This window comes from Canis lupus, chromosome 20 (genome assembly GCF_003254725.2).
Source record: "Canis lupus dingo isolate Sandy chromosome 20, ASM325472v2, whole genome shotgun sequence".
NCBI classification, from domain to species: Eukaryota; Metazoa; Chordata; class Mammalia; order Carnivora; family Canidae; genus Canis; species Canis lupus.
The window spans coordinates 6157108-6183764 of NC_064262.1; the positions used below are offsets into that span (position 1 = coordinate 6157108).

The window sequence follows — 26657 nt, forward strand, 5'->3', positions numbered from 1 at the left end:
TCTTTGACACCCTTCCTAAACAGAGCTTTACCATTCCATGGAGTATGTTAATGATCTCTGCTGGTTTCAGAGGCCTCGTGGACAGAGAGATTCAAGCTATTACTGGGAAATTGAAGCCAGTGAAGTGATGCTCTCCACTCGGATTGGGTCAGGCTCCTTTGGAACAGTGTATAAGGGCAAGTGGCACGGTACGTTTGGGGCACTCCCTCTACCACAAGGCCCAGAGAGGGCGAAGAAGGGGATACAATTCACTGTGGGTGCAGCTCACTGTGGCGCTCTCCAGGGACACTTGATTGCATCTGAAGATTGAACTCTTAGTATCTCAGTGATATTTCATAGCATTCTTTTTAGATTCAGTGATGCTATAATTGATATGATAGGGTTTCTAGGATAATTAGAAATTGATGAACAAGAGTTGAGCCTTAGAGTCAAGTTTCAGGAACTGATTAAATACAGGCTACATGATGGACATGCTTTCAGGTTCCTTAGTTGAGCAAGATTCTGCTGCTGTGAGGCGGGCATGGATTCTAGAAACAAAATTGGAAAGAACCTTAGAGATTTGCATGCAGAAAACTGAGGTTCCAAAAGGGGAACTAACATACATGCCTATGGTCAAAAAGCTGGGCTCAGGAAGGCCAGGAGTCTCCTGAAGCAGGGTTTCTTTGCCCTGCTCTGGGTTGGAGGGGGGGATCCCCATCAAGCAGGGAACCCATATACTTCATTCTTGAATCTATGTGGAGTGTTAGTGTTCTTATTGTAATGGAAACATTTTGTCACTTGGAAGAAATGTACTATTTTAATATCCATGGCCATAGCTTGTATATTTTGGCAACACACTTAACATTTCTTCCTCAGATTTTTAATGCCTCTGGCTTTAGGATGTTAGCAAATATAGGGAGTATTTTTTTGAAAATACTACGTTTCCCAAAAGGCATCCTTCTAAATTCACATTTTAATGAAGAAAAAAAAAAAAAAAAACCCTAAAGTGCCTACATACTATGTTTCTAGTTTGGATGGTATCATGCTTATCTTTATACATACAGGGGCAGAGATTGAGAGAAGTTAAGATCATCACATGAACAGAGCATTAAAATCAAGGTGTTGAAAACTGAGAAACACCTCCAGTCTTCTGAGTACCTTAATGTTAATTAATATATATGGTTTACAAATTTAATTAATCATCTCATAAACTTGTTCTTTAAGGAGACTGGCATGGGACTTTTTGATTCCTTTTCCTTTGAAAATTGCATCCGGTATACTACTGGCCTTCCTCCTGGGTCAGAGAGAATTTATGCTATTGCAGAATATTTCCCAAATAGATAATTAGGGATGCCTGGGTGTTTCAGCAGTTGAGTGTCTGCCTTACTTAGGCTCAGGGTGTGATCCTGGAGTCCCAGGATCAAGTCCCACATCGGGCTCCCTGCATGGAGCCCACTTCTCCCATGTGTCTCTGTCCTCTGCCCCCCGCCTTGTGTCTCTCATGAATAAATAAATAAATAATCTTTATATATTTTACTACTGAAGTATAGTTGACCTACAATGTTCTGTAGTTTCATGTGTACAACATAGTGATTTGACAATCCTATACATAATGCTCACCACACTAAGTATAGCTATCATCTCTCTGTCACCATATAGTGTTACCATGATCTTATTGACTATATTCCCAATGCTGTGGCTTACTTATTTTATAACTGGAGTTTGTACCTCTTAATATCCATCCCCTGTTAGGCTGTTCTCCTACTCCCCTCTGGCACTGCCAGTTCTCTGTATTAAGCCTTTTTGTTGTTCACTTCTTTTTATTTTTTTAGATGCCACATGTAAGTGAAATCATGTGGTATTGGTCTTTCTCAGATTTATTTCACTTAGCATAATACCTTCTCGGTCCATACATGTCATTTAAAATGGCAAGACCCCCCCCTTTTTATGGCTGAATAATATTCCTCTCTCTCTCTCTCTGTGTGTGTGTGTGTGTGTGTGTGTGTGTGTGTGTGTGTGTGTATATCTCAATCTCACATCTTCACTCATCTATGGATGAACACTTAAGTTGCTTCCATATCTTGGTTATTGTAAAAAATGTTGCTATGAATGTGTGGGTGTAGATATCTTTTCTGAATTAGTGTTTTTGTCTTCTTTGGGTAAATACCTAGTAGTTATAATTACTGGATCTTATGATAGTTCTATTTTTAATCTTTTAAGGAACTTCTGTACTGTTTTCCACAGTGGCCACACCAATTTACATTCCTATAAACAGGGCACAAGGGTTCCTTTTATTCCATATCTTTTCCAACTCTTGTTATTTGTCTTTTTAATTTTAGCCATTCTGACGAGTGTGAGGTGATATTCCATTGTAGTTTTGATCTACGTTTCCCTGATAATTAGTGATAGAGCACCTTTTCATGTATCTGTTGGCCTTCTATGTATCTTTGGAGAAATGCTTCTGTATAGCCTCTGTCCGTTTTAAAATCAGATTGTCTTTTTGGTGTTGAGTTGTGTGAGTTCTTCATATTATTTTGGATATTAACCCCTTATCATATAAACCATTTGCAAATACCTTCTTCCATTTGGTAGATTTTCTTTTTGTTTTGTGGATAGTTTCTTTTGCCTTGCAAAAGCTTTTATTTTGGTATAGTCCCATGGAAGAACAGAATTTTATGGGATAGAGTGCTTGTATCTGAGACAAGGCTATTAGTCATTGTAGGAGGTAGAGGAGTGAATATTGCTTTTAATGCTTTCATTAGGAGTACTTAAGCATTTTTTTAAAAGATACATTTTAGAGGGGGGGAGGAGCAGAGGAAGAGGGAAAGAGAATCTCCAGCAGACTCCCTGCTCAGTGCAGAGCCTCACATAGGGCTTGATCCCAAGACCCTGAAGTCATGACCTGAGTCAGATGCTTAACCAGCTGAGCCACCCAGGCTCCCCTGCACTTAGTAATTTTTATACTACGTTTTTAAAGCATCAGCTGAAAGCCAATAGATATAATTAAGTTGTACTCTCAACTTGAAGCTGCTGCTTCTTGAGGAATTCATAATTTTTCAAAGCATTGGTTATGTTTGCCACAGTACTACCTATGAGCTTATGTTTTCTCTCAATTCTGTAAGCTTTTGTTGGACTATTGTAAGGGGATGTATTTGTTATAGTGTTACTTCCATAAAGACTTGTTAGAATGTAGATCACATGTCTAATACCTTTAAGATTCTAGTTTCTTCTAAGTTAAATGTTTCAAAAGTCAGAGGAGCAAGAAGCAATGGACTTTTGTGTCTGCCCCTCAGAAAGCAAGCCAGTGGTCTGTCTATAAATGAATAAAACAAGAGGTCCAGGGAAACCATAATTTCTGGATTGTTTGTGCTATACTACTTTGTGTGTTGGGGGTATGTGTGTGTGTGTAGTTGCTGCTTTTCTGGTTCCTGTATACAATATAATATTCAGTTTCTTAAAAGTTACAGTTGTTATTTTTCAAAATTTTGGTTCTGCCTGGGAGCTGTGAAAGTAGAATCTCAGAGCAGTCAAGATGGGGACCTCAGATCCATGAACTAAAGCTCACTTACTTGGTGTAAGGAAACTGACCTTGGGCTCACACACAGAGCATAAGTTTGGGATCTGATTTGCCAACCTCTGCAAATGATAGACAGCACATTACAAGGGATGCAGACAGCAGTACTGATGGTAGCCAGGACTGTGACTGATGGCATGAGGAGAAGGTAGTGAACCCCTTGGTCTTGAGCCACTTAGTGTTGAGGCCCCCAGCCTGGTGGAACCCACATCTAAGTCCCCATCCCAGCCTAATGCTGAGGTTTATAACTTTTGAGTCAGAAGAGTGAGAGGTGTTCATTCTGTTCTCTTCTAGGAAGCAAGGATATACCTAACAGGTTTTAAATAACCCTAAATGTTTAAAACAGGAAATGGGTGTTTAAAAAAAGGTAAAACATTCCAAATTTACCAACTGATAAAGCTCTTTCTTCTCCAGTGGTAGCTGACTGAGATATCAACTTAAAATCTTATTAAAAACATGATAATCCATAGGAATGTGTCTTTAGTTATTTGTACTACATTTGCCTCTGACTTTACAATCAAGGGAAAATAAGAAGTTCTGGTGTCATGAAAAGTAACTACTTCTGGGGCACCTAGGTGGCTCAGTGGTTGAGTGTCTGCCCTCAGCTTAGGTCATGATCCTGGGGTCCTGAGATTGAGTCCCTCATCGGGCTTCCTTGAGGGAGCCTGCTTCTCCCTCTGCCTATGTCTCTTTCTCTGATGTCTCATAAATAAAAATCTTAAAAGCAACTACTTCCTGCAGTTTTTACCTATCCTCTATAACATGTTTCCTGGCCATTTACATCTGTCATTATATTACTTGCTAAAAGAAGTAAGTACCATCCCTCTTATGTTGTAAGATTGCTAGCCATAAAGGTGTGTGGATAATTCCAGAAGGAAAAGAAATGTTAATACTGGACAATTTTCTGGTCATCTTAGAAACATGCCCAAAAGAAGAGATTAGCAATAAGCAGTATTACTGGATGGAGTGCTGGAGAGGTGAACTTGAATGGTGTACTTGGCCCTGAGGACTGCCAGGGCAGGTTGGAGAGCAGCCTTTGTGTGAGGCCCAGACCTGATTGTGTACGCTTGGGGGCCTTCTGTTGGGCACTGTGTCTCAGCTTCCCTGCCAGAAACTGACTCCTGACCTGTGCTGCGAGCAACTGGGGCCCTAGTATTGCGTGTCGGCAGCAGTCCCCGTTGCCTACTCCAGAGCTCCAAAAGAGCTTGTCAGTTCATAATATGCCTTGCTGACTGTTGCACCTTAGGATTCATTCGTTTCTTTATCTGGTGTTTCCTGAACATTCTTCTAATACCAAGCATTCTTATAGGGGCTACAAGTGAAGCAGTGAACAAAACAGATAAAAATTCTTTCTCTTAATGGAGTTTCTGTTCTGGTGGGAACAGTAACCAAGCAAAGTAAAGTAAAAACTGTGTTATAAGTGCTAAAGAGGAAAAAAAAATGGAGGAAAGCAGGTAGGGAGTGGCAGGCTCTGTGCACCGTTTCTGGTAGAAGTTAGTAGGGAGGGACTCTGCTGAGGAAGTAGCACTTGCATGATGCTCAGGTGTGGGCACATACCCAGGGAAGCAGCAACGGGGCTATGAATTGGGCTACTCACCTGACCTGTTTGAGGACCTCAAGGAGGCTAATAGTGAGGTCCAGGAATGGAGAGTTGTAGGGTTCCTTAAAGACTTTGGATATCAGTGGGTCTCAGACTGTGCAAGACCTTCAAGAGTCTTGGTGAGCCTTGGCCTGAAATTCAGAATATTGGGGAGCTTGTTACCCAAGAACTCGTTCTTCTTTGAGGCAGTCCTACCAGTACAAAACTGTTCTTTTTTTTTTTTTAATTTTTAATTTTTATTTTATTTATTCATAGAGACAGAGAGAGGGAGAGAGAGAGAGAGAGGCAGAGACACAGACACAGGCAGAGGGAGAAGCAGGCTCCATGCAGGGAGCCCGACATGGGACTCGATCCTGGGTCTCCAGGATCACGCCCTGGGCTGCAGGCGGCGCTAAACCGCTGCGCCACCGGGGCTGCCCCTACAAAACTGTTCTTTACAGGTATTGAAATCCATTTTCCTAGCAGATTGAATCCCTATTAATGCAGTGCTTGGACTATTTGCATGAAAGTGAAGGAATGCTATAGTTTACAGTCTCTGGGTTTCAGTCAGAAATTGCATATAATCTGTTCTTTTAACTCTTCACTGTGAGCTGTCAGGCAGGATGGGGCCTTGTAGGTGCCATAGGGGCCCTGTCTTTGGTTCGACCCTGTTGAGTCTTCTCACCAGTGACCTGCATGAAGGCATAGGTGTAGCAGAGACTTCTGCAGAGCCATAGTGCAGATTTGAGTAACAGGGTTTAGAAAGATGAGAGGATTTGAACTGGCTTTGGTGATGGAACAGACTGTATGAACTCTGAACAGGGATAAGAAGTCCTGCTCACTGTGCCAAAAAGTAGAGGCTGGAGGTGGAGGATGTTCATCTGACTGCAAGGTCAGAGTGAGTCACTATAAGTGGGCTTTGGCTGCTGGTGAACCTTCTGAGCTCTGAGGTTACATTATGATCAGGTCTAAAATGGGTGAAACAGAAGGCAAGTTCAGTGACAACTGGAGAGCGCCCCAGGGAGAGCTGTAAAAAAGAGGGAGACCTTGCAAAACTAGGCTTGTGAACTAGGAAGGTCCCAAGGAGCAACCCCCTCCTGAGGGCCTATCCAGCATCTCTCCAAGCCTTCCTCTACCCACCCTGGCCTATCCCTTTAAAGCCCTGCCTAGTGCCTGGGGCACCACTATTGTCATCTCCTGGCCCCGCCACTCAGTTGACTGCCATGGCAGATCAGCCTACCTTCCTGGGGTTTCTTTTTTTCTTTTTTAAAGATTTTATTTATTCATGAGAGGGACAGAGAGAGAGAGAGGTAGAGACACAGAGGGGAGAAGCAGGCTCCATGCAGGGAGCCCGACATGGGACTCGATCCCAGGTCTCCAGGATCACACCCTGGGCTGAAGGCAGTGCTAAACCGCTGGACCACCGGGACTGCCCCTACCTGGGGTTTCTTGCCTACTACCCCCCTCACTGTTGCCTGTATGTTGTCTGCAGATGCAGGGCTCTTGGGGCAAGACTTTTCCCTGGCCTTTGTCCTAGTCTGCAGGGGCCCGGGTCGCAAACTAGAGTTCCCCCAACCTAGCTCATGTTTCTTTCATCCCCTTTACCTTACCTTTGTTCCTGGTGTATCTAGTTTGGAACAGCTTGTCCCATTTAGTTAAGTCCTTCCCTTGGCTTCTATCCCATTTGTTTCAGAAAACCTTTCTACGTCCTCCCTCAGACACATCTACTGTCCTCTGTCCCTTGCCCCCAGCATTCTACCTTGGCTCAGACTGCTCCAGAATGAGCAATTCTGCAGAAGACTCTTACCCTCTTCCTCAGTCATCAGGAACCTTGGGCCGGGGTGGGGGGGTGGGGGGGTGGCAAATGGTTTACCAGCTCCATCTTCCTGGATAGTAGGCAGCCCTGACCGTAGCATGTATCTCTTCCATCCAAAGTCAGCAGCACCTTCAGAGGCAGCCCTGGGCCCTCAGTAAATCCGTGTGCTGGTGAATTGCATGAACTCCTGCTATTAAGTGGGGACTTTAGCTTGCGATGATAAAACCAGAGATCCCAGGGCAGCAGTTTGGGACCTGTCATAAGAACCATCTCTTTACCAGTTGGCACTCAAGGGCACTGCCGAAGGGACGTGTTTGATGAGTGGAAGAATTCCGTTACCTCCAAGTTGTCATCAGCTAGCTCCTACTTTGTTTGATCCTCAGAAGTCTGTGTTTTAGTAAAATTCATTTCCCTAGAGAATTTGAGGTCCTTATAGAGCTTCATGTAATTTATTATAATTACTATTATAAATTTAGCATAGAAACACTTCGGAAAGTGGCTTCTAAATCTAGTGGCTTCTAGCACCATAGAGTAGAATCCATCTCTGGATGTTTCTAAGGCTATGTAATAGGCTAACAGTGTGCAATCTGTTGTCAGTATGGAAGTTAGAAGGGCAGCCGTTGGAGTTAGACTGGGGTTCTGATCCAGGCTCTAGCACTTCTGGTTTTTGGCTGCATGACCTTGGACGTGACTGAGCTTCTGTGTTGCCTGTGAAATTAGGGTAACAGTATTTACATCATAGGGCAGCTATGAGGACTGAAGGTGATAATGCCTGTGAGGGCACCCGCTGTGCCAGGGCACAGTAGGCAAGCAGTGTGAATCACGAGGATTACTTCTTTGTAGTATTAAAGGCAAAGAAGCTTAATTTCAATATTATCTTTGAATTTGCACAAGGCATGGCCTCAGGTCTCATTAAAATGTGGTTGCTGAGTTTGGCATCAGCTACTTGCTAAATGGCCTGTCTCCTGGCCCCGAAGACCAAGTGTTTGCTGGCCCACTCCACACCTGCCTGCCAGCGCCACACTGTCACAGTCCTGCGTTTGACCCGTCACACGTGACTTCACGGCTGGGGAGGCCAGGCTTGATAGGAAGAGTTGAAACCAAACCTGTTCAAGGCTTGTGTGGTGGTATTTAAAGGATAGTAGTAGTGGCTTTTCTCAGCCACTTGTGTAATTTAGAAATTTGCGTGTTCCATTTGTGTGGTACATGTTATCTGAATAAGTGATTCACTCTGTCTTTTTCAAAACTAGGGTATATGAAAAATAACAAAGTAAGGTCATTCATCTGATTGCACTGACTACAAACTAATTTGCAGGAGATGTCGCGGTAAAAATCCTAAAGGTTGTTGACCCCACACCAGAGCAGTTCCAGGCCTTCAGGAACGAGGTGGCTGTCCTTCGGTAAGTAGGAAGCTGGCCTTTCCAGCCTCCCTGGAGCGGCAGGGGATGGGTGTGGGTGCTGGTCTGTGAGCCAGAGGAAGTGGGCTGCACAACCTGTGGACTGGTCTCTGTGGGCCCGTGGCTGGGGACTGGTGCTTAGCAAATGTTTGCTGCAGAGTCCTATGGTTGAAACTCCTTCCTCAGGAGGGAAAGGGAGTGGGAGGTTTCTTTCCAGCTTACATGGTTGTCCCACCTCTAGAAGAGCCACCTTTGAGGAGCACCTACTCTTCCACTCCTGCAGGTATCTGGGCTCACTATACTCAACAGCCCAGGGTCTTCTTGGGGTTTTGGTTTGAGATAGGGAGAAATGGGTTCTATTTTCACATTTATTCCTAAGAGTTCTTTTTATGGCTAGTTTCCCTTACTCTGGACTTCAAAACCTTCAGCTTTTAAGTCCTTGAGTTGTTATTTAGACTTGTAGGAATAAGGTGAATAATGATGGATTTCACAGATGAAGGGACCTGTGGCTCCCATGGGAGGAATCGTAGTGTTCATTGGAGAGAATGTCTTCTCTCTAATGGCCAGCACTGTGGTGAATAATGGTAGGGCCCTTTGTCGTAACACCAACTCGATTATCAGCAGTCTTGCGCATTTGCTTTGCCATCCACCCAGATCATAAGCATGGTGGCGTGTCAAGGACACAACGGGATCCTGCATCAGTGGGAAAGCAGAGTAGATCTGTCTTCTGCAGCAACTGAAGATTCACAGCCCTTTTTCTCCTCCCTCCTCCAGCAAAACACGGCACGTGAACATCCTGCTCTTCATGGGATACATGACGAAGGACAACCTGGCAATTGTGACCCAGTGGTGCGAGGGCAGCAGCCTCTATAAACACTTGCATGTCCAGGAGACTAAGTTCCAGATGTTCCAGTTGATTGACATCGCCCGCCAGACTGCTCAGGGAATGGAGTGAGTAGATAGATGGCTTGTGGACTAGAGAGTCTGGGGTTCAGGTATCAACCTGCCCTATATTGGGACCTGGGCTAAGTGGTTTCTGTGCTATTGTTTCACATCTGGAAAGTAAGCCTCTGGGGTGGGCCAAAGGAGTGAGAACTCCAGGTTCCTCACCCAAGCTGAGGCCACCTGCCTTGGGGCTCAGATTCAGGTTCAAGCCACTGCCCTCAGAATTCACCCAGACACCCAAGAGCATAGTTGTGGGCTCAGAACCCTCTGCTTGGACAGCCGTGGCACTGCCCTCTGCAGGTGGGTGTGCTCTGAGGCATGGCCCCCAGCAGGTGTGCTTGTTCCACAGGAGGGTCTGAGCAGATGTTTTTGGAGAATTCATTTTCCTTTTGGAGAATGCTTAAAAGTCATCCCTAGTAGCTGTAGGTAACACTACCTCTTTTGAGTCTTTTGCTTGAACACATTTCTCTGTGTAGGGGTGTGGTGGTGGTGTGTGTATGTGTGTGTCAAGGTCCTTTTTACATGGAACAGCGGCAACTCCTCATAGCCCCAGATGTCTGGAGGCATAAGCTAAAGCTGCGCTTGCCAGTACTATGTAAAATCTCACATTCTACTTAAAAATTCATATGAGATTTATGTACTACACATTTTAAGAAATAACTAGTCAGAATTACTTTTTAAAAAATGGATATAATCCACATATTGTAAAATTCACCCCTCAAATGTGTACAAGTCAGTGGTTTTTAGTACATCACAGAGTTGTACAGATGTTCCCACTATCTAATTTTAGAAGATTAGTCAAGATGAGGTTGGGACATATGGGTGGCTCAGTCGGTTGAGCATCTGACTCTTGGTTTTAGCTCAGGTCATGACCTCAGGGTCACGGGATTGAGCCCTGCATCAGGCTCTGTGCTCAGCATGGAGTGTTTATCCCCGTTTCCCTCCCTCCATCCCCACTTGCTCACTCTCTTAAATAAATAGATGGAAAGAACCATGAGGTCTTTTGTGTCTGGCTTGATTTAGCATAACGGTGTTGAGCAGCTCATCCGTGCTGTATGTAGCACGGGTCAGTACCTCACTCTCTTCTCTAGCCGAGTAATACTGTTATATGGGTAGGCCACCCTTCATCTCTGCATTCATTAGCTGATGGACATTTGGGTTGTCAATTACTTTGAGTAGAAGTGATGTTTAAATCACTGTGGACTCACCTCCAGATAAGGTGCGATGTGGCCTAGCCTGCTTCAGTGCCCACCTGGTCCCCACCTTTAGTTCCTCGCCAGGTGACAGGCTTTCAGGTGGCTTCCTTCCTAGCTGTAATTTGAAGCACTTTCTAACCATGTCCCTCAGACTGTTTTTAATAGATTTATTTTCCTTCACAGCTATTTGCATGCAAAGAACATCATCCACAGAGACATGAAATCCAACAGTATCCTTTGATGGTTGTTTCATTGGACTGCTCAGTTCTAAATATAGAAAAACAGAAGGGAGACTTTAAAGTTTATCCCAGCAAAAAAGTGACTTTCGAAAGATTTCCACAAGAGTAGGGTTGAGATACATGTTTGGGTCATGCTAGAAAGTTTTATTATACTACTCCTTACTAAATTTAACTTAGAGGGATGGGGCTTTTGTCTTCCATGTTTATTTCTAGCACATAGATACTGTGTATCTGGTCAGAAGGTAGCTGCAGGCCAGATGTTGCGATTGTCAAAGCAACTACTAAAAACTGTCTTTTTTGAATGTACAGAAATGGTTTCTTTGGTCACTGTCAGAACCAGCCCGTCGCCTTTCTGAGACTTACTGTGTTCCTATAGAAGGGGAATGAACACTGGAGTTTTCATGCTGTAGGGCAGGAAGCATAACCTGGGAACATCTGCCTCCCCCCTGCAGCCTTTCTCTTGTAGAGGAGTGTAAGTGGCATTATAGCCTCACTCTGCTGCTTGGCCAGTGAGAGGGCAGCAGCCTCTGAGTCGGATTGTACGATGTGGCTATTTGGGCAACGTGTCTGAGGCACGGGGTACCTTTTAGTGATAAGTTTTTGGGAGCGACACGTAAGCCATCATGAGAGCAGACCCCGCAGATTTTGAAGGAGGTATTGGGCATTGGCAGATCCCAAGTCGGCCTTAAACTGCCTGACTTCTTTATCCAGAAATGAGGTGAGTTTGGTCCTGGTTGGAAGTCCCCAAGTGGTACCTATTAGGACAGCATGCAGTGCTCAGTGAGGGACTTGCTGTTTTGTTCTTCACGTTTCAGTCATTTGAGGGCACAAAGCAGGCAGAAACAAATATAAGCAAGCCATCACAGGCCAGGCCTGGCTCCAAGGTGCAGCAGATGGCAGCCCATGCTCTTAGAAATCTTGGGGTTTGGGGATCCCTGGGTGGCTCAGCGGTTTGGCGCCTGCCTTCGGCCTGGGGCGTGATCCTGGAGTCCCGGGATCGAGTCCCACGTCGGGCTCCCTGCATGGAGCCTGCTTCTCCCTCTGCCTGTGTCTCTGCTTCTCTCTATATATATCTCTCATGAATAAGTAAATCTTTAAAAAAAAAAAAAAAGAAAGAAATCTTGGGAGTTTAAGGCACCTAGGTCCTATGGGAAGGTCAGGCCAGCAATTTAGCACCTAGATATGGAAACAGGGAGAAGCAGCACAGGGAAACTGCCTTATTTTTGCCTGGAGCCAAATAATCTGGTGCCCTGAAACAATTGCTGTGTGCTTCCTAGAAGGACTATTTCAGAGGCATTTTCTAAAACTAGAAATTCAAGCAAATCAGTGCAGAAAAGGCTGGAGACTGATGGGGGACAGAGAGATGCTGTGCTCTTTAACACCTTTGGGAAGTGTTTCAAAATTAACTTGACCATTCTTTTGAAACCAGAGTCCTTAACAAGCATTGAGATATATTTCTCCATGAAGGCCTGACGGTGAAAATCGGAGATTTTGGTTTGGCAACAGTAAAGTCGCGCTGGAGCGGTTCTCAGCAGGTTGAACAACCCACTGGCTCTATCCTGTGGATGGTAAGGAGGCGACACTCATACTAGCAGGGTGCAGGGCCAAAGGGGTGCCCTGGATGGAGGTCTATGTGCAAACTTACCGAATTCCTTGCTATTTCCCCGAAGTCCAGATACCTCAGGGAGGCCTTCAGTGACATCAGACAGCCTGAGGCAAATTTGGGTTTCCCAGAAGCTAGTGATCAGAACCATGCAGAGGCATAGGTGCTGAGTCCCCGTGACGAGGCTTCCTGAGCTTGTGTTAATCTGACCTGAGGGGGGAAGGACTCTCCTACCCAGGGGGAGGGACAGCTTGGTGCCTAGATGTTTGTGGGGCTCAGATGGTGAGGACTGAATGTGTTTTGTTGCGTAGGCCCCCGAGGTGATCCGAATGCAGGATAATAATCCATTCAGCTTCCAGTCCGACGTCTACTCCTACGGCATTGTGCTCTATGAGCTCATGACGGGGGAGCTCCCTTACTCCCACATCAATAACCGTGATCAGGTATGGGCCCTGGTGCTGGCCGGTGGGACCGGGCTGCAGGAGCCCCTGGGCCTCCTGCCGGCTTGAGCAGCAGGAGGGTTAGAAATTGCTGCTGTCACTCTTGTCCTCCTCCCCGCCCTGTTTCCTTCCTCCCAGATCATCTTCATGGTGGGCCGAGGGTACGCCTCCCCAGACCTCAGTAAGCTATATAAGAACTGCCCCAAAGCAATGAAGAGGCTGGTAGCCGACTGTGTGAAAAAGGTGAAGGAAGAGAGGCCGCTTTTTCCCCAGGTAAGACTTGGCTCAGGCGCCCAGCAACAGATTCGAGTAGGACTTCCTAATGAGAGGAACGTAGGGGTGGGCTCGCCAGCTCGGCCAGGCGGTGCAGGTGGGGTGGGCAGGGCCTTTGTTTGGGCTCCTCCCTCTGTGACACCAAGGCCACCTCCTGACACTGCATTTCAGATCCTGTCTTCCATCGAGCTGCTCCAGCACTCTCTGCCGAAGATCAACAGGAGCGCTTCTGAGCCGTCCCTGCATCGGGCGGCCCACACTGAGGACATCAACGCCTGCACGCTGACCACGTCCCCCAGACTGCCTGTCTTCTAGCTGACTTTGCACCTGCACTCAGGCCACCAGGGGAGGAAGGGCAGTCGGCAGGCACCACCTTTCTGCTCCCTTTCCATGGAGGCAGAGAGCTCATTTTCAGAGAAGCTGCTGCTAAGGACCTTCTAGACTACTCACAGGGCCTTAACTTCATGTTGCCTTCTTTTCTACCCTTCCTGGCCCTGGGAGAAGGAAGCCATTCGAAACGCCGGTTTGTCCTGCTCCCTTTCCCTGCATCCCCCGTTCTCTTGAGCCGATGCACCCATAGCTGCCAGATGGCAGTATGTGATCTGGGGCCCCAGCTGTTGGCTGAGTATTTTTAGGGCAAGGAAAAGCACTCAGAGGGGAAACGAAGGTAGCAGACAGACCAGCCCTGATATGGACACGTGGACCGTGGGTATCAGCCCTCGGAGGAAGGTTTATCATGGGAAGGACGGTTCTTCAGAGATAGCGGTGTGGCGTCAAACAGGTAGTTTTGCACATAACACACCAAACGGCCCAGTACAGGACTGTCGAGAGACCACGGCCGCCTGAAGGAGCCTGTGTTGGTACTAATGGACCTTGAATTTGGGGACACTCCTTGGAGGTCTCCAGCGCAGTGGGACGGTTTTCCAGAAGAGGCGAGTGGCCCGCCCCTCCCAGTCTCCGCCCTCAGGGAGCAGTCCTCCATCGTGCTGAATCTGTCTTCCAGGAGCTGCCCCTGTGGGGCGGGGTTGCCGGGCCAGCCTTTCTCTTCAGCCACATCTTGTGTATGCAAGGAAGCCAGGAATACAGGTTTTCTTGATGATTTGGGTTTTAATTTTGTTTTTATTGCGCCGGACAAAATACAGTTATCTGATGGTTCTTCAATTATGTTATTTTAATAAAATAAATTAAATGTAGGTTTAATGGCTGTTTCTTCCTTTTACTGAGCTCATAGCTTGAGCTCTCCCATTTGCTCATCCCTCCTGGAGCAAGAACTCAAGCAGCAGGAAATGGGCCCAGAGCCTCTGCTGGGAAGGAATCTAAGCCTTTGTGCTGTCACCCTCACTAAAGACTTAACTATAAAAATTACGCAAGCACTCTAAACTCAGGTAAGAATAGACCTTTTTCTACCCACACTTTAATGCATTTTATAAAATATTTGGTATCTATAACTGTTTATAAAAATAGATTAATTCAGGCTTGGGGTGGGTTTGTTTTGATTCACAAAGTTATTATGTTCCTTCAGTTAAAGTCACAAGACAGATGACTTGTTTTCAGGAGCACTGCCACCAGGTCATAGAAACTTTGTTGGGTGCTGTTAACTTTTTACAGAATTTCAAATCAAAGCCAAGCTTTACAGGTCGAATACATGGCTTTGAGTAGGGGCCACACATTGAGAGCACGTGTGCGCCGAACCCAGTAAAATGACCCTTGGGGCCTGAGCCCCAGGAAAGCCCACAGGTGACAGTCGGGGATGTGTTTCTTTTTGTGGAGCATGCGGCCCCACGACACCAACCAGAAATGAGGGGCTAGGCCTCTGCTTTGCTGCCCTACACTTGCTGCTACTCCAAGCACCCCCACCCTTGCAGGGAAGGTTTTTACTAGTTTATTGAACACACAGACGACAAGACTCCTGCTCTGATTTGGGACACAAGAACACGCTACAGGTTTTATGCTAAGGTGTGCAGTGCCCACATTAAGTTGATTTATACAGAGCTTTTCGAGAAACAGATTTTGACTACACACTATTTAGGTACAGGAGGGAAATCCACTATAGAGGAATCGTCTTACAGGGGTGAAGAATCCTTTGTTGTCAAGAAAAATCTGCTTTAAGGGCAGTTACAAGGTGACTGTTTCTAGGGAGCTAAAGCTCACGAAGGACAGGAGCCAGGCTGCTTTTAAAAGCAATCAATCAAAACTCTGGCTGGTTAGCTGGTCCCCTCGAGGAGCTTGGGGTGCACTAAAGAGATCAACTATAAAAGTAGCAATTCCATATACGTGTTGGGTTATTTTATATCCTCACTCCTCCCACGGCTGTAGTAATGGAGAGGGGATGAGACCGAGTAAGTACAACTCCCTCCAACCCAAGCATCGCGCCACCTCAGGTTGCAGTAAAGGAAGCTCTGCACGCTCTAGCTTGGGGAATGCTCGGCCGGCAGAGCCAAGGTGCAGGGGAACCCATCTACTCCTTAGGGTTCTGACGACTCCACTCCAGAGAGGTGCATGAAGAGGTCCCCGAGCTCTGTCATGTCGACATCTTCAGTGCTGGGCACATGCTGGCTTTCTCGATTCTCGATGAAATCCCAGAGCCGCACTGAATTAAAGAACTGCGGAAACAGCCAGCAAACATGCCTGATGTTACTAATGGCGACACGAAGGCCGGACAGTTTATTTTTCATTGGCTTGCCCCATTCCTGCTGCCCAGGCAATCAGAAGGAGCTAGGAGCAGCACCTGGACATGCCACCAGGTAAGTGTCCTTGACCGAGATGTCAGAGTCCTTACCCTCACGGTGCCCTCAGAACTGAGCTGCTTCCGGGGCTTCTCAGGCTCTGCCAGCCGCCCGTCAGGGTAAGCGTGGCGGTAAAGGCATTTGCTTCCAAATGGGCAGGTCCCCTTGCCTTGCTCAAAGTATTTACAAGCTTTTTTTCTGAAAAACAGAAAGGAAACGTCAAAAGGATATTGGGAGAACCTGGGGCCCGGGAGAACCAAGGCCGCCTTCCATCCCTGCCTGCGATGCTGGAGCTAGATGAGCCTTATTTTATTGGTGGGGAAGTTGAGGCTCAGTGAAGTTGGGACGCTGATTCCCAATCTGCCACTGTGATAGGCAGCCGCACACAGAACATAACCTGCACAGGGACCCCAGTATTTTGAGCTCCCAGTGCTCCTCCACAAAGGCCTTCAGGGGAGTACAGGCCTGACGGCTCCTCTGGGCCAGCTGTCTGGGCTCTATGCTCCTAAAGCCTCAGCTAGAAGTCGCAGCAGGAGCCCCACCCAGGGACATTTCCCTTCCTCCTGGCCAGCAGTGATGTCAGGGGTGAGGGAGACTTGACTTAGGCACAGAAAAGCCAGGACTATTAGCTGCCCAAAGTTACATGTCTCATTCCAATTTTATTTGGTCTTCACCTTCTAGATCTAGAGCAGGGCTTCTTAACTCCGTATGTTGACTATGGGCCCCTTTCTTGGAACAGTGTTTTTAAATGGATAAAATAAAACACACGGTAAAAAAAATTAACTTTCTGCTGTTTTATAGACCGATCTTCACATTCCATTCATAGATCTCTATGTTAAGAGCCCCTGCTCCTGAGGAAAAATACAACCAACTAGAAAATTACCATTTCTTGCTTAAATGAAATTTGACTTCTACGATCATACATGATCCCATGGTGGAGACACCCAAGTAGGCAAGAGGGCATCTGGGAGTGCCAAGGAAGGGAAGTGGCGCAGCAGAAAGGGCAGACCGCTACCAGGGGTAGCTGGGGTACGTGACCATGGCAGACAAGGATGGGGATCTTCAGTGTTGGTCTATCTTCTCAGACAAGGGGATGGCAGAGACCGGTGACGAGGACCTCTGAGACCCCAGAGCAGCATAGAGTAAGCTCCCCAACAACCATCCACTGAGGGAAACAGCACGGTGCTAGCTGGGGGCCCGTACCTGCCACGGCCCCCACCCTAGCGGCTCAGAGTAAACCTTCAAATGACTGCTCAAGCAGCCAGTTCTCACCAGGTCGCTAGACACTGGCTTTAATAAACCCAACAGGTTGAAAAAAATCACTCTCTAGTCCTGCCCCCCCCAAATAACTCTTCCTCCTTCCCCAGCCTTACCTGGTCACCAAGGATAAAAGCCTCTAGTGCACGCAGACTGCCTCTTTGTTCTCAGTTCTCCTATCCAATTGTTACCCCTGCTTACAGAGCCCGTTCCCAGTCACCCCGTCCCTCCTGTTCCCACTGCCACAGTCTTTTTTTTAAGATTTTATTTATTTATTCATGAGAGACACAGAGACAGAGGCAGAAACACAGGCAGAGGGAGAAGCAGGCTCCATGCAGGGAGCCTGACGTGGGAATCAATCCTGGGTCTCCAGGATCACACCCTAGGCCGAAGGCGGCACTAAACCGCTGAGCCACCCAGGCTGCCCTGCCACAGTCATTTCTTAACTGGCCTCCTTCCCATCAGGTTCTGGTCTTCACACTACGACTGAGGAGTGTGCCAGTGTGTCACTTGGTCTGTCCCCTTAGATCTCACTCCAGTCTGTCTCTGGACATCCTTCCACACACACCTCTTTTAACCCCAGGGCCACTTGCACTGCTCCCCAAATGCAGCATTTGTATCCCTCCCTCTCACATAGATCGTTGTTCATGCTTCATGGCTCAGCTTCCCATACTGCTTTCTCTGATGCTCCCAGAGGGATCCAAGTGCTCTCTCTGTTGTGACGTGTGGCTTGGGCCTCTCATAAAGAATTGTCACCAGAAAACATGTATCACAATTGCCATTTTGCAATTTCCCATGAAATTATCTTACTAATCTATACTCTATGTCCCCCACTGTGCTTAGCTTGAGGGTGCCTAGCCTCTACTAGGTGCCCATTAAATGTGTGAAATTCATAACACCATCATCAATGAAAACTAAGGCCAGGAAAGACCTAAACAGAAATAACAAGAATTTCCAGACCATTCCAGCATAGCTGCTTCCTACAGGTTGGCCCGGCTGCCTTGCCACTCCTGCCCTCTGGTGGACAGATAACTTCACATGGGCAGGGACACTGGTAAACCAGGAAAGTATTAAGCCTTTAGTTAATAGGCAATCTGAAAGTGACATATGGTATCCTTTAGTAGTACTGCCAAGCACCCTTCTACCAGCCCCGACCCTCCTGCAGATAACTAGCAACAGAAATTTTTAAAAGACCTGAAGGCACTGGAGAATGAACAATAGCAGAAGGGCTGGAAGAACAGGATGGCAAGAAGGGAGTTCTAGCTTTTGGCCCACAGCAAGCCGAAGTTAGGTGTCTAAACTAGAGGAGCAAATCTAGTCTCCCTGGCCCGAAGGACCAACAGAGGTGGGAGGAAATCACCCACTGGAAAGCGAGGAAGCAATCCTGCTCAGAGAAGGGCGGGAGTGGGAGGACTCCAGATACTATGTATTATTAATTCAGCCCAATGGCTGACTGGGACATCAGTACAGCAGAGGCTCATAGCAACTTAGTGGAGGATAAGAAACCAAACAGATTAGAACTGCTGCCCAAGACCTGGAACTTAAACACTTTTACCTGCATATAAAAACATCAATGCTTTATTGTTTAAAAGAATCCAGGATTTCTACCATCCAGGTTAACATTGGCAGTGTTTAGGCTATGATCCCAATCATTCAACATATGAATAATCAGGAAAACATGACCTAGAAATGAACTTCTAGATGACAAGGAGTTCAGCTACTCTTGGAGAAGATGAACAGTGAGGTGGAAAAAATTTGAAAGAAATTAACAGGGCCCAATGCCTGTGGGGCAGTAGCAAAAAGTCTAGTACATGTTATTAAGAGTCCCAGCAGAGGAGTACCTGGGCAGCTCAGTCGGTTAAACCTCTGCCTTGGCTCGAGTCATGATCCCAGGGTCCTGGGATGGAGACCAGCAGCAGTCAGACTTTCTGCTCAGCAGGGAGTCTGCTTCTCTGCCTCTGCCATGCCTTGTGCTCTGGGTCAAATGCTCTCTGCCTCTGCCATGCCTTGTGCTCTGGGTCAAATGAATAAATAAAGTGGGGGTGGGGGAGCAAGAGAAGAAAAAACAGGGCAGGAGAAAAATTTGATGGTCAAAATGATAAAATCTTATGGATTCAGAGAAAACCACTCCCAGGCAAAAGAGCAAACTGCTGATAACCAAGATAAAGAGACAATCTTGAAAGCAACCCCAGAAAAATGACATATTACAATCTGAATTACCACTAACTTCTCAGAAACTAGAGGCCAGAATATAGTGGAACAACATTTGCAAAATACTAAAAGAAAATAAAGAAACAAACTATTAACCCAGAATTGTACTCACTGAAAAAGGAGACAAAGATGTAAACAGGACCAATCTGACCAAAATATTCAATGAAAATATCCTTTAAGGATGAAAAGAAAAGCTCTTTCTGCTAAAAAGAAAACTACGACTTCATCACCACATCAACAAATGCTGAAGGCAGTTCTTGAGGCTGAAAGTAAAATTATATACCAAATCAAAGAGCACTGGAAATAGTATCTCAGTAAATATAAAAAACTTTTATTTTTCTCTTAAATACATAAGCTTTCAAAGGCAAAAATCATAGTAATACCTTGCTGGGTTCTAATGTATGTAAATATTACATCCATACCTTATAATAGTAAAGTTGCAAGATACAAGATCAATATATAAAAAATCAGTTGCCACTATAGACTAACAATGAACTACCAGAAAGAGAAATTAAGAAAACAACCTCATCTATAATTGCACGAAAAAGAATAAAATACTTAGGACTAAATTAAGCAGAAGTGAAACTGACTTGTATGCTTAAGACAAGATGAAAGAAATGAAAGGCATAAGTAAATGGTAAGTATCCCATGCTTAAGGACTAGAAGAATGCTGTTAAGATGTCTACACTCCCCAATGCAATCTCCAGATTGAAAACAATCCTATCAAAATTCCAAAGGCATTTTTCTCAGAAATAGGACAAACAACTCCAAAATTTGTATAGTGCCACAAAAGACCCCAAACAGCCAAAGCTGTTTCTGTTGTTTTCCTGAGAAACAACAACAAAGCTGGAGACAGCCCATTTCCTGATTTCAAGCTGTACTACAAAGCTATAGTAATCCAAACAATTACAGTACTAGCAGAAAAACAGACACACATATCAGTGGAACAGAACAGAGGGCCCAGAAATAAGCCCACGCAGATAAGGTCAATTTATCTTGACCCTGACAAAGGAGCCAGGGACATTGAATGAGGAAGAAACAACCTGTCCAATAAAGGATGTTGGGGAAACTGGACCACTGTCTTCTACTATACACAAAAATCAGCTCAAAATTGATTGAAGACTTGAATGTAAGCCCCGAAACAATAAAAACTCCTAGAAGACAACAAAGACGGTAAGCTCCTGGACATTGGTCTTGGTGATGCTTTGTGGATTTGCCACTAAATACAAAGGCAACAAAAGCAAAAATAAACAATTGGGACTACATCAAACTAAGAAGTTTCTGCACAGCAAAGGAAACCAAACAAAATGAAAAAGCAATCTGCTAAATGGGAGAAAATATTTGCAAATCATCTATCTGGATAAGGGGGTAATATCCAATATATTTAAAGAACTCATATAAGAGCAAAAAACAGGGACGCCTGGGTGGCTCAGCGGTTGGGCACGTCTGCCTTTAGCCCAGGGCATGATCCTGGAGTCCTGGGATTGAGTCCCACATCGGGATCCCTGTGAGGAGCCTGCTTCTCCCTCTGCCTATGTCTCTGCCTCTGTGTCTCTCATGAAAAAATACATTAAAAAATCTAAAAAAAAAAAAAAAAAAAAAAAAAACCCACCACCACATTCCACCTAAAGATGGGCAGAGGAACCAAACAGACATTTTCCCAAAGAAGACATCAAAATGTCTAACAGACACATGACAATGTGCTCAACATCACAAAAAATCATGGAAATGCAAATCACAACCACAATGAGCTAACACTTCATGCCTGTTAGATATCTACACTTCCATATTTGCTGTAACATTAATCATAACAGCCAAGACATGGAAACGACCCAAGTGTCTGTCAACAGATGAATGGATAAAGAAGATATGGAATATACATGCAATGGAATAGTATTCAGCCTTGGCAAAGAAGGAAATCTTGTCACTTGTGACAACATGGATGGACTTTGAGGGCATTATGCTAAGTGAAATAAGCCAGACAGAGAAAAACAAATGCTGTATGAGATCACTTACATGTGGAATCTAAAAACAAACCCAAACACACACAGTCAAACTCACGTAGTAAAAAAGGAGTTCCCGGAGAGGCCAAGAGGTGGGGTTAATAAGGAAAAAGTTGATAAAAGGATACAAACTTTCACCTATATGAATAAAGATCTCATGTGAAACATGGTGACTATAGTTAACACTGTTTATAAAACTGAAATTTGCTAATAAGGGAGTAGAACTTGGAAGGTTTTCTACACACACACACACACACACACACACACACACACACACACAGTAATGGATGTGTTAATTAACTAGATGGGAGTATCCTCCCACAATGTTGATCAAATCACCATGACACTTTAAATATCTTACAATTTTATTTGTTAGTTAGAACTCAAAGCTGAAATTTCAAAAATTACATTATTACCTTGTGGGGTTCAAAGGTATGTAAATATAATGCATCTGCCAGGCAGGCACCGGGATCATGTCTAAAGTCAAAGTACTTACCCCATTCCCTGTTTGAAAGCTTCAATCAACTCATTCTTTTTATTCTGATCTTCTACCCAATACACACTTGGAATTACAAACTCTGATATCACACGGCATTCTGGACAAGACCTGAAATTACAATCAAGGTTAGTATGGGAGAGATGAAGTTACAAATCCTGTGTACACTGAACCAGCAAACTCCTTGCTCAAATACATGACCACTCCAGATGTTTCCTAACCAAAAATTCCAAAAGGTGCAATCATAATCACCTAAGAACCTTCTTTACTGTTTTCTTTTTCAAGTTTTATTTAAATTCCACTTAGTTAACATATAGTATAATATTAGTTTAGGTGTAGAACCTTATTTACTGCTAAAAACATGTTCTTCTCAACAATAAGAGGACAACCCAATTTGGGGCACCTGGCTGGCTCAGTCAGTGGAAGAAGCAACTCCCGATCTCAGGGTTGTGAGTTTAAGCCCCACCTTTTGTAAAGTGATTACTTAAAAATAAAATCTTTAGGGGCACCTGGTTGGCTTAGTTGGTTAAATGTCTGCCTTTGGCTCAGGTCATGATCCCAAGGTTCTGGGATCAAGCCCCACATTGGGTTCCCTATTCAGCGGGGAGCCTGCTTCTCCCTCTCCCTCTGCTGCTCCCCCTGCTTGTGCTTATTCTCTCTCTGTCAAATAAATCTTTTTAAAAAATTAAAAAAAATCTTTAAAACAAACCCAATTGTAAAATGGGCAGGAGATTTAAGTAGGCCATTTCTCCAAAATGGCCAAAAAATATAGAAAAAGATGCTCAAGATCATTAGTTAGCAGGGAAATCCAAGATACCACTTCAAACCTGACAGGATGGCTAAAATCAGAAATAGAGTAACAAGAGTTGCTGAGTGTGGGGAGCAGCAGGTCCCTTCCTGTGTTGATGGTGTGGCCGCTGTGGAAAGCAGCCCAGCACTTCCTTAAAATGCTGAATAGTTACCGTATGGCCCAACAATCCCACTCCTAGGTATCTACCCAAAAGAAATAAAAACCGTCCACACAACAACTTGTCCATGAGTATTCACAGTAGCATTATTCACAATAACCAAAAGAAGGAAACAATCCAAATGCCTGTCAACTGATGACAAAATAAAATATGGGTATCTACACGAGGCCATGTTATTTGGCTAGGACCAGGAACAAGGCACCAGCACACACATGGCAGATGAGTGAACTCCAAGAGTAGTATGCCAAGGGAAAGAAGCTGGACAAAGAAAGGCTACATACTATATGACTCCATTTCCAATCAGCATCCAAACAGGCAAAGCTGGAGGGCAGAAAGTAGAGGAGGGGCTGCCAGGGGCTGGAAGCAGCAGGGAGGAAATGGGCAGTGAAGGCAAACAGAGGTTTCTTTTTGGGAGGATAAAAATGTAAAATGAGACTGAAGTAATGGTTGCACAACTGTGAAAATACTAAAAACCACTGAACTACACACTTTTATCTCAATAAAGCTATTTTACCACACAAACATGTGACTCTGGGCACATTACTTGACTTCACTCTACCACAGTTTCCTTATCTGTAAATGAGAATGATCACTGGGTCTGAGAGAATTAGAAGCTAATTTACGTGAAGAGTTTCTAACAGTACACAGCACACATTAACTCTTCAGTATGAGTAAGCTCTTCCCCTGTCCCCTCTGCAAAATTTAAGACTCCTGTGTTGTTATATGTCAGATATCTCAATAAAGCCAGGGGAAAAAAGAAGCTTGTGCTGGCTCCATGGAGCACATCCTATGTATCATACACTACGTAAAATGTGTTAGATGCATTATTCCATTTAATCCTCAAACAATCCTATTTTATAGATGAAAAAAAAAAAATAAAGGCTGAAAATATAAAAGGCAATCAGCCTAAGGGACAGCCACTAGTAACTGTTGGTGTTGGAGCCAAAAGGCCAGTGCCATTAACACTTTCTCACACAGATGATCCCTGCCGAGTGGCCCCAATCACCCTGACAGTTGGCAGGAGCTGTTACCCATATTTTAAAGGAAAAGGCACATATTTTAAAAAAGAAGGCTACTTGACATGCCTAGGCTCCTGCAGTTAGGGGCTAGGACTCACTAGTTATTTTCACACTGGAGGCCAAGGGAGAAATTAAAAGTAGATAGAAGAAGGCCCCAAATCTAACTCCCCAGCTCCCACACCTAAGACCCCTAGCTGGACTTACTTAATGATTGGGTTCTCAAACTGCTTGGCACATCTCCACTGCCGGATGCAGGACAAGCAGTACGTGTGATTGCAGTTGGAGAGAATCCCAAATCTCCTCTCAGAAGCAGATGCCTTCTCAAGGACCACTTCCATGCAGATACTGCATACTTTATCCTGACTTGCTTGGAAGGCAAAGGCCTTTTCCATCTCGTGTTCAAATGTCGACATGCAGATCTGAAGTACAGAGAGAAAGGAGGGCAACGCTATTAGGCTGCTGGGGAGAGGCAAGAGCCAGGGAGCAACGGTGGCCACACTGCCACACCCAAGATCAGGAAGGCACGCACACCATGAATGCCTGAGGTGGAGCCCAGCAGCCCCTGGCTTCAAGACACAAAGCTCTCTCAGACCACAAAAAGAACTTCAAAAATCACCTGCCCAGCCTCTTGTTTTCCTAGCATGCTATGGTCACCGCCAGTTTAGAGGACCAGCCTGGGATCACAGAGTTCACAGAGCCTAGGACCCCCATTTCCAGGCTTTTCTGGGGCATTGTCTTCCCACTCTGATTTATACCAGTATCAGAAATGCTGAACAATCCTTAACTTAAAACACTAGGATGGTCGTTCAGAGTCAGAGGTAAGCAGCACCACTTCTCAAGAGAACAAGTCATTGGGCAGCCCGGGTGGCTCAGCGGTTTAGCACCGCCTTCAGCCCAGGGCATGATCCTGGAGACCCGGGATGGAGTCCCACATCGGGCTCCCTGTATGGAGCCTGCTTCTCCCTCTGCCTGTGTCTCTGCCTCTCTCTGTGTGTGTCTCTCTTGAATAGATAAATAAAATCTTAAAAAAAAAAAAAAAAGAACAAGCCATTTAATGAATGTATTCATTCAGTAAGTAGTTGCTGAATACCCCCCATGTGAGGCACTGTGTATCAGGCATGAGAGTCAATGCAGAGTCTGAAGCCCCAGGTTCTGCCCTGGGAAGCTCATGGTGGACACGGATGGGAGATAAACCAATACGTGCAGCACAAAAACCTCAGCACACCTGGGCGCAGAGGAAAGCTCTAATTTCGTGCTCTCCTGAACACCCCTAGGAAGGCAGTGGGAAGGAACAGACTCAGCCCTCAACACCCCATGGCCTGCTCACCGTCATAAGCTCTAACACTGTAGCTATGGGCTCCTTTCCATCTCTCTTACCCATCTTCACACTGAGCCTAGTGTGAGGCAGAGCCTCCAGAAATATTGCGGACCTGATGACCTGAAAGGTCCCTTCCAATACTTGGCTCCTCAAATTCTCCAGAACTCAGCCAGGCTGGACCTCAAGCATGAGGATATGTAAACATACGGAGGATGTGTATGTAATGCATCTCTCCTCTTTTATACACATACCCACCCATCCATCCATACTCTTGAGTTAGATTTGTTCTCTGAACTTTGCATTGCTTTGTTTCTGGTGCCTCTTCCCTTTTCCTTCATTCTAAATAATTAAAAACGGTCAAAATGACAACAGGGAAAAGGACTTGAAAATAGGGTTATGGGGTGCATGGGTGGTTCAGTTGGTTAAGCATCTGCCTTTGGCTCAGATCACGATCCTGGGGTCCTGGAATCAAACCCCACATGGGGCTCCCTGCTCAGTGGGGAGTTTGCTTCTTCCTCCTCCCCTGCCCTCCCCCTGGCTTGTGGTCTCTCACTCTGTCAAATAAAATCTTTAAAAAAAAATAGGATTATAAATATGCCAGGTACATATTGCAGGTATTATTGGCAGAGGGATGCTTATAGGAACACCAACAATTTTGTCACTTAGTGCGTTTCAAATTTCTTAAAAATAAGTTCATGCAAAGGCTTGCAATTTTACCTTCTCATGAGCTTTCCTTTGCTCTGGGTCGAAGGGATGCAGGACTCGTAACCTACAGATTTCACACACTTCCCCATGCAGGTAGACACAAGCATCCCCAAACCGGCACTCCCCAGCAGCTGCATAGGGGCACAGCTGCTGTTCACTGCTGTAGGAGCTGCTGGCTTCTAAATCATCAAGGCCACTCCTGATCGCATCGAGGTAGGAATGCGGCTTCATTTCTGGGCTGTTCTGGAGATCACTGCAGCCTCCTGAATTACTCACCACACTTGGGCAAGTCTTTTCTTCAGCCATGCCAGAGAGATCTTAATACAAAACATAATAACACACACACAAGTGAAAACTGGCCCAAACTTTCTGGTAAGCAGTTAGTCAAAACCTAACAAATTAAGTAACCCTGACCTTGGGAATTCCACTCTTTGGATCATACAGAAAAAAAAATAGGCCAAGAGGGAAAAATAGAAGGAACAGTATAAATGTTTATAATGATATTATTATGATTTTTTTTTTTAAAAAAGGAAAAAACATAATTGGCAATACAGGAAATTAGCAAAATGGACCACGATCTATTTAAATGAAAGAACTATAAAGTTTCTATTTAAAAATGACAAATACGGAAATGTCAACCCATGGACCAGTTAACACTAAAAAATTAGTAATAATTTTTTTTAAACACCAAAATATACGTCAATGGGGATTTAGAATGAAGTCAATAAAATACAGCATTTTCCTTTATATTAGAAGTTATCTATCATTTTACAGTAAACTAGAATGAAAATTTAGTGAGTCTTTGGGTCCTGAGGCCAGTGTGGAACTCCTCTATGGCATTCCCACCTCACACACTTCTGGCCTTTTTAGAAAGGACATTGGACTAGAACAATTACTTGTTTGCTTAGGATGG

At 45.0% G+C, this 26657-nt stretch overlaps 2 protein-coding genes and 1 long non-coding RNA gene across 9 annotated transcripts in view; 1 reads left to right on the forward strand and 2 right to left on the reverse strand.

Moving 5' to 3' along the window:
* The window catches only part of RAF1 (Raf-1 proto-oncogene, serine/threonine kinase), a 78865-nt gene extending 64631 nt beyond the window's left edge, over positions 1–14234 (forward strand). For all 6 annotated transcript variants that reach the window (XM_025449450.3, XM_025449453.3, XM_049098533.1 and 3 more), the window contains 8 exons: positions 71–188; positions 8264–8348; positions 9120–9296; positions 10670–10716; positions 12175–12293; positions 12640–12771; positions 12907–13041; positions 13213–14234. In XM_025449450.3, the coding sequence (XP_025305235.1) occupies positions 71–188; positions 8264–8348; positions 9120–9296; positions 10670–10716; positions 12175–12293; positions 12640–12771; positions 12907–13041; positions 13213–13356 (957 nt within the window). In that variant the 3' untranslated portion in view covers positions 13357–14234. The remainder of the gene's footprint in view (positions 1–70; positions 189–8263; positions 8349–9119; positions 9297–10669; positions 10717–12174; positions 12294–12639; positions 12772–12906; positions 13042–13212) is intronic.
* Positions 184–10673, reverse strand: LOC118351599 (uncharacterized). The gene is made up of 3 exons (XR_004807260.2): positions 10499–10673; positions 5151–5284; positions 184–527 (listed from the first exon to the last, which is right to left on the reverse strand). It is a non-coding gene; the product is annotated as an uncharacterized LOC118351599 (long non-coding RNA).
* Positions 14129–26657, reverse strand: part of MKRN2 (makorin ring finger protein 2) — a 29878-nt gene continuing 17349 nt past the window's right edge. For both annotated transcript variants that reach the window (XM_025449473.3, XM_025449466.3), the window contains 5 exons: positions 25757–26061; positions 23926–24140; positions 21735–21845; positions 15821–15965; positions 14129–15644 (listed from right to left, as the gene is read on the reverse strand). In XM_025449473.3, coding sequence (XP_025305258.1) covers positions 15507–15644; positions 15821–15965; positions 21735–21845; positions 23926–24140; positions 25757–26061 — 914 coding nt within the window. In that variant the 3' untranslated portion in view covers positions 14129–15506. The remainder of the gene's footprint in view (positions 15645–15820; positions 15966–21734; positions 21846–23925; positions 24141–25756; positions 26062–26657) is intronic.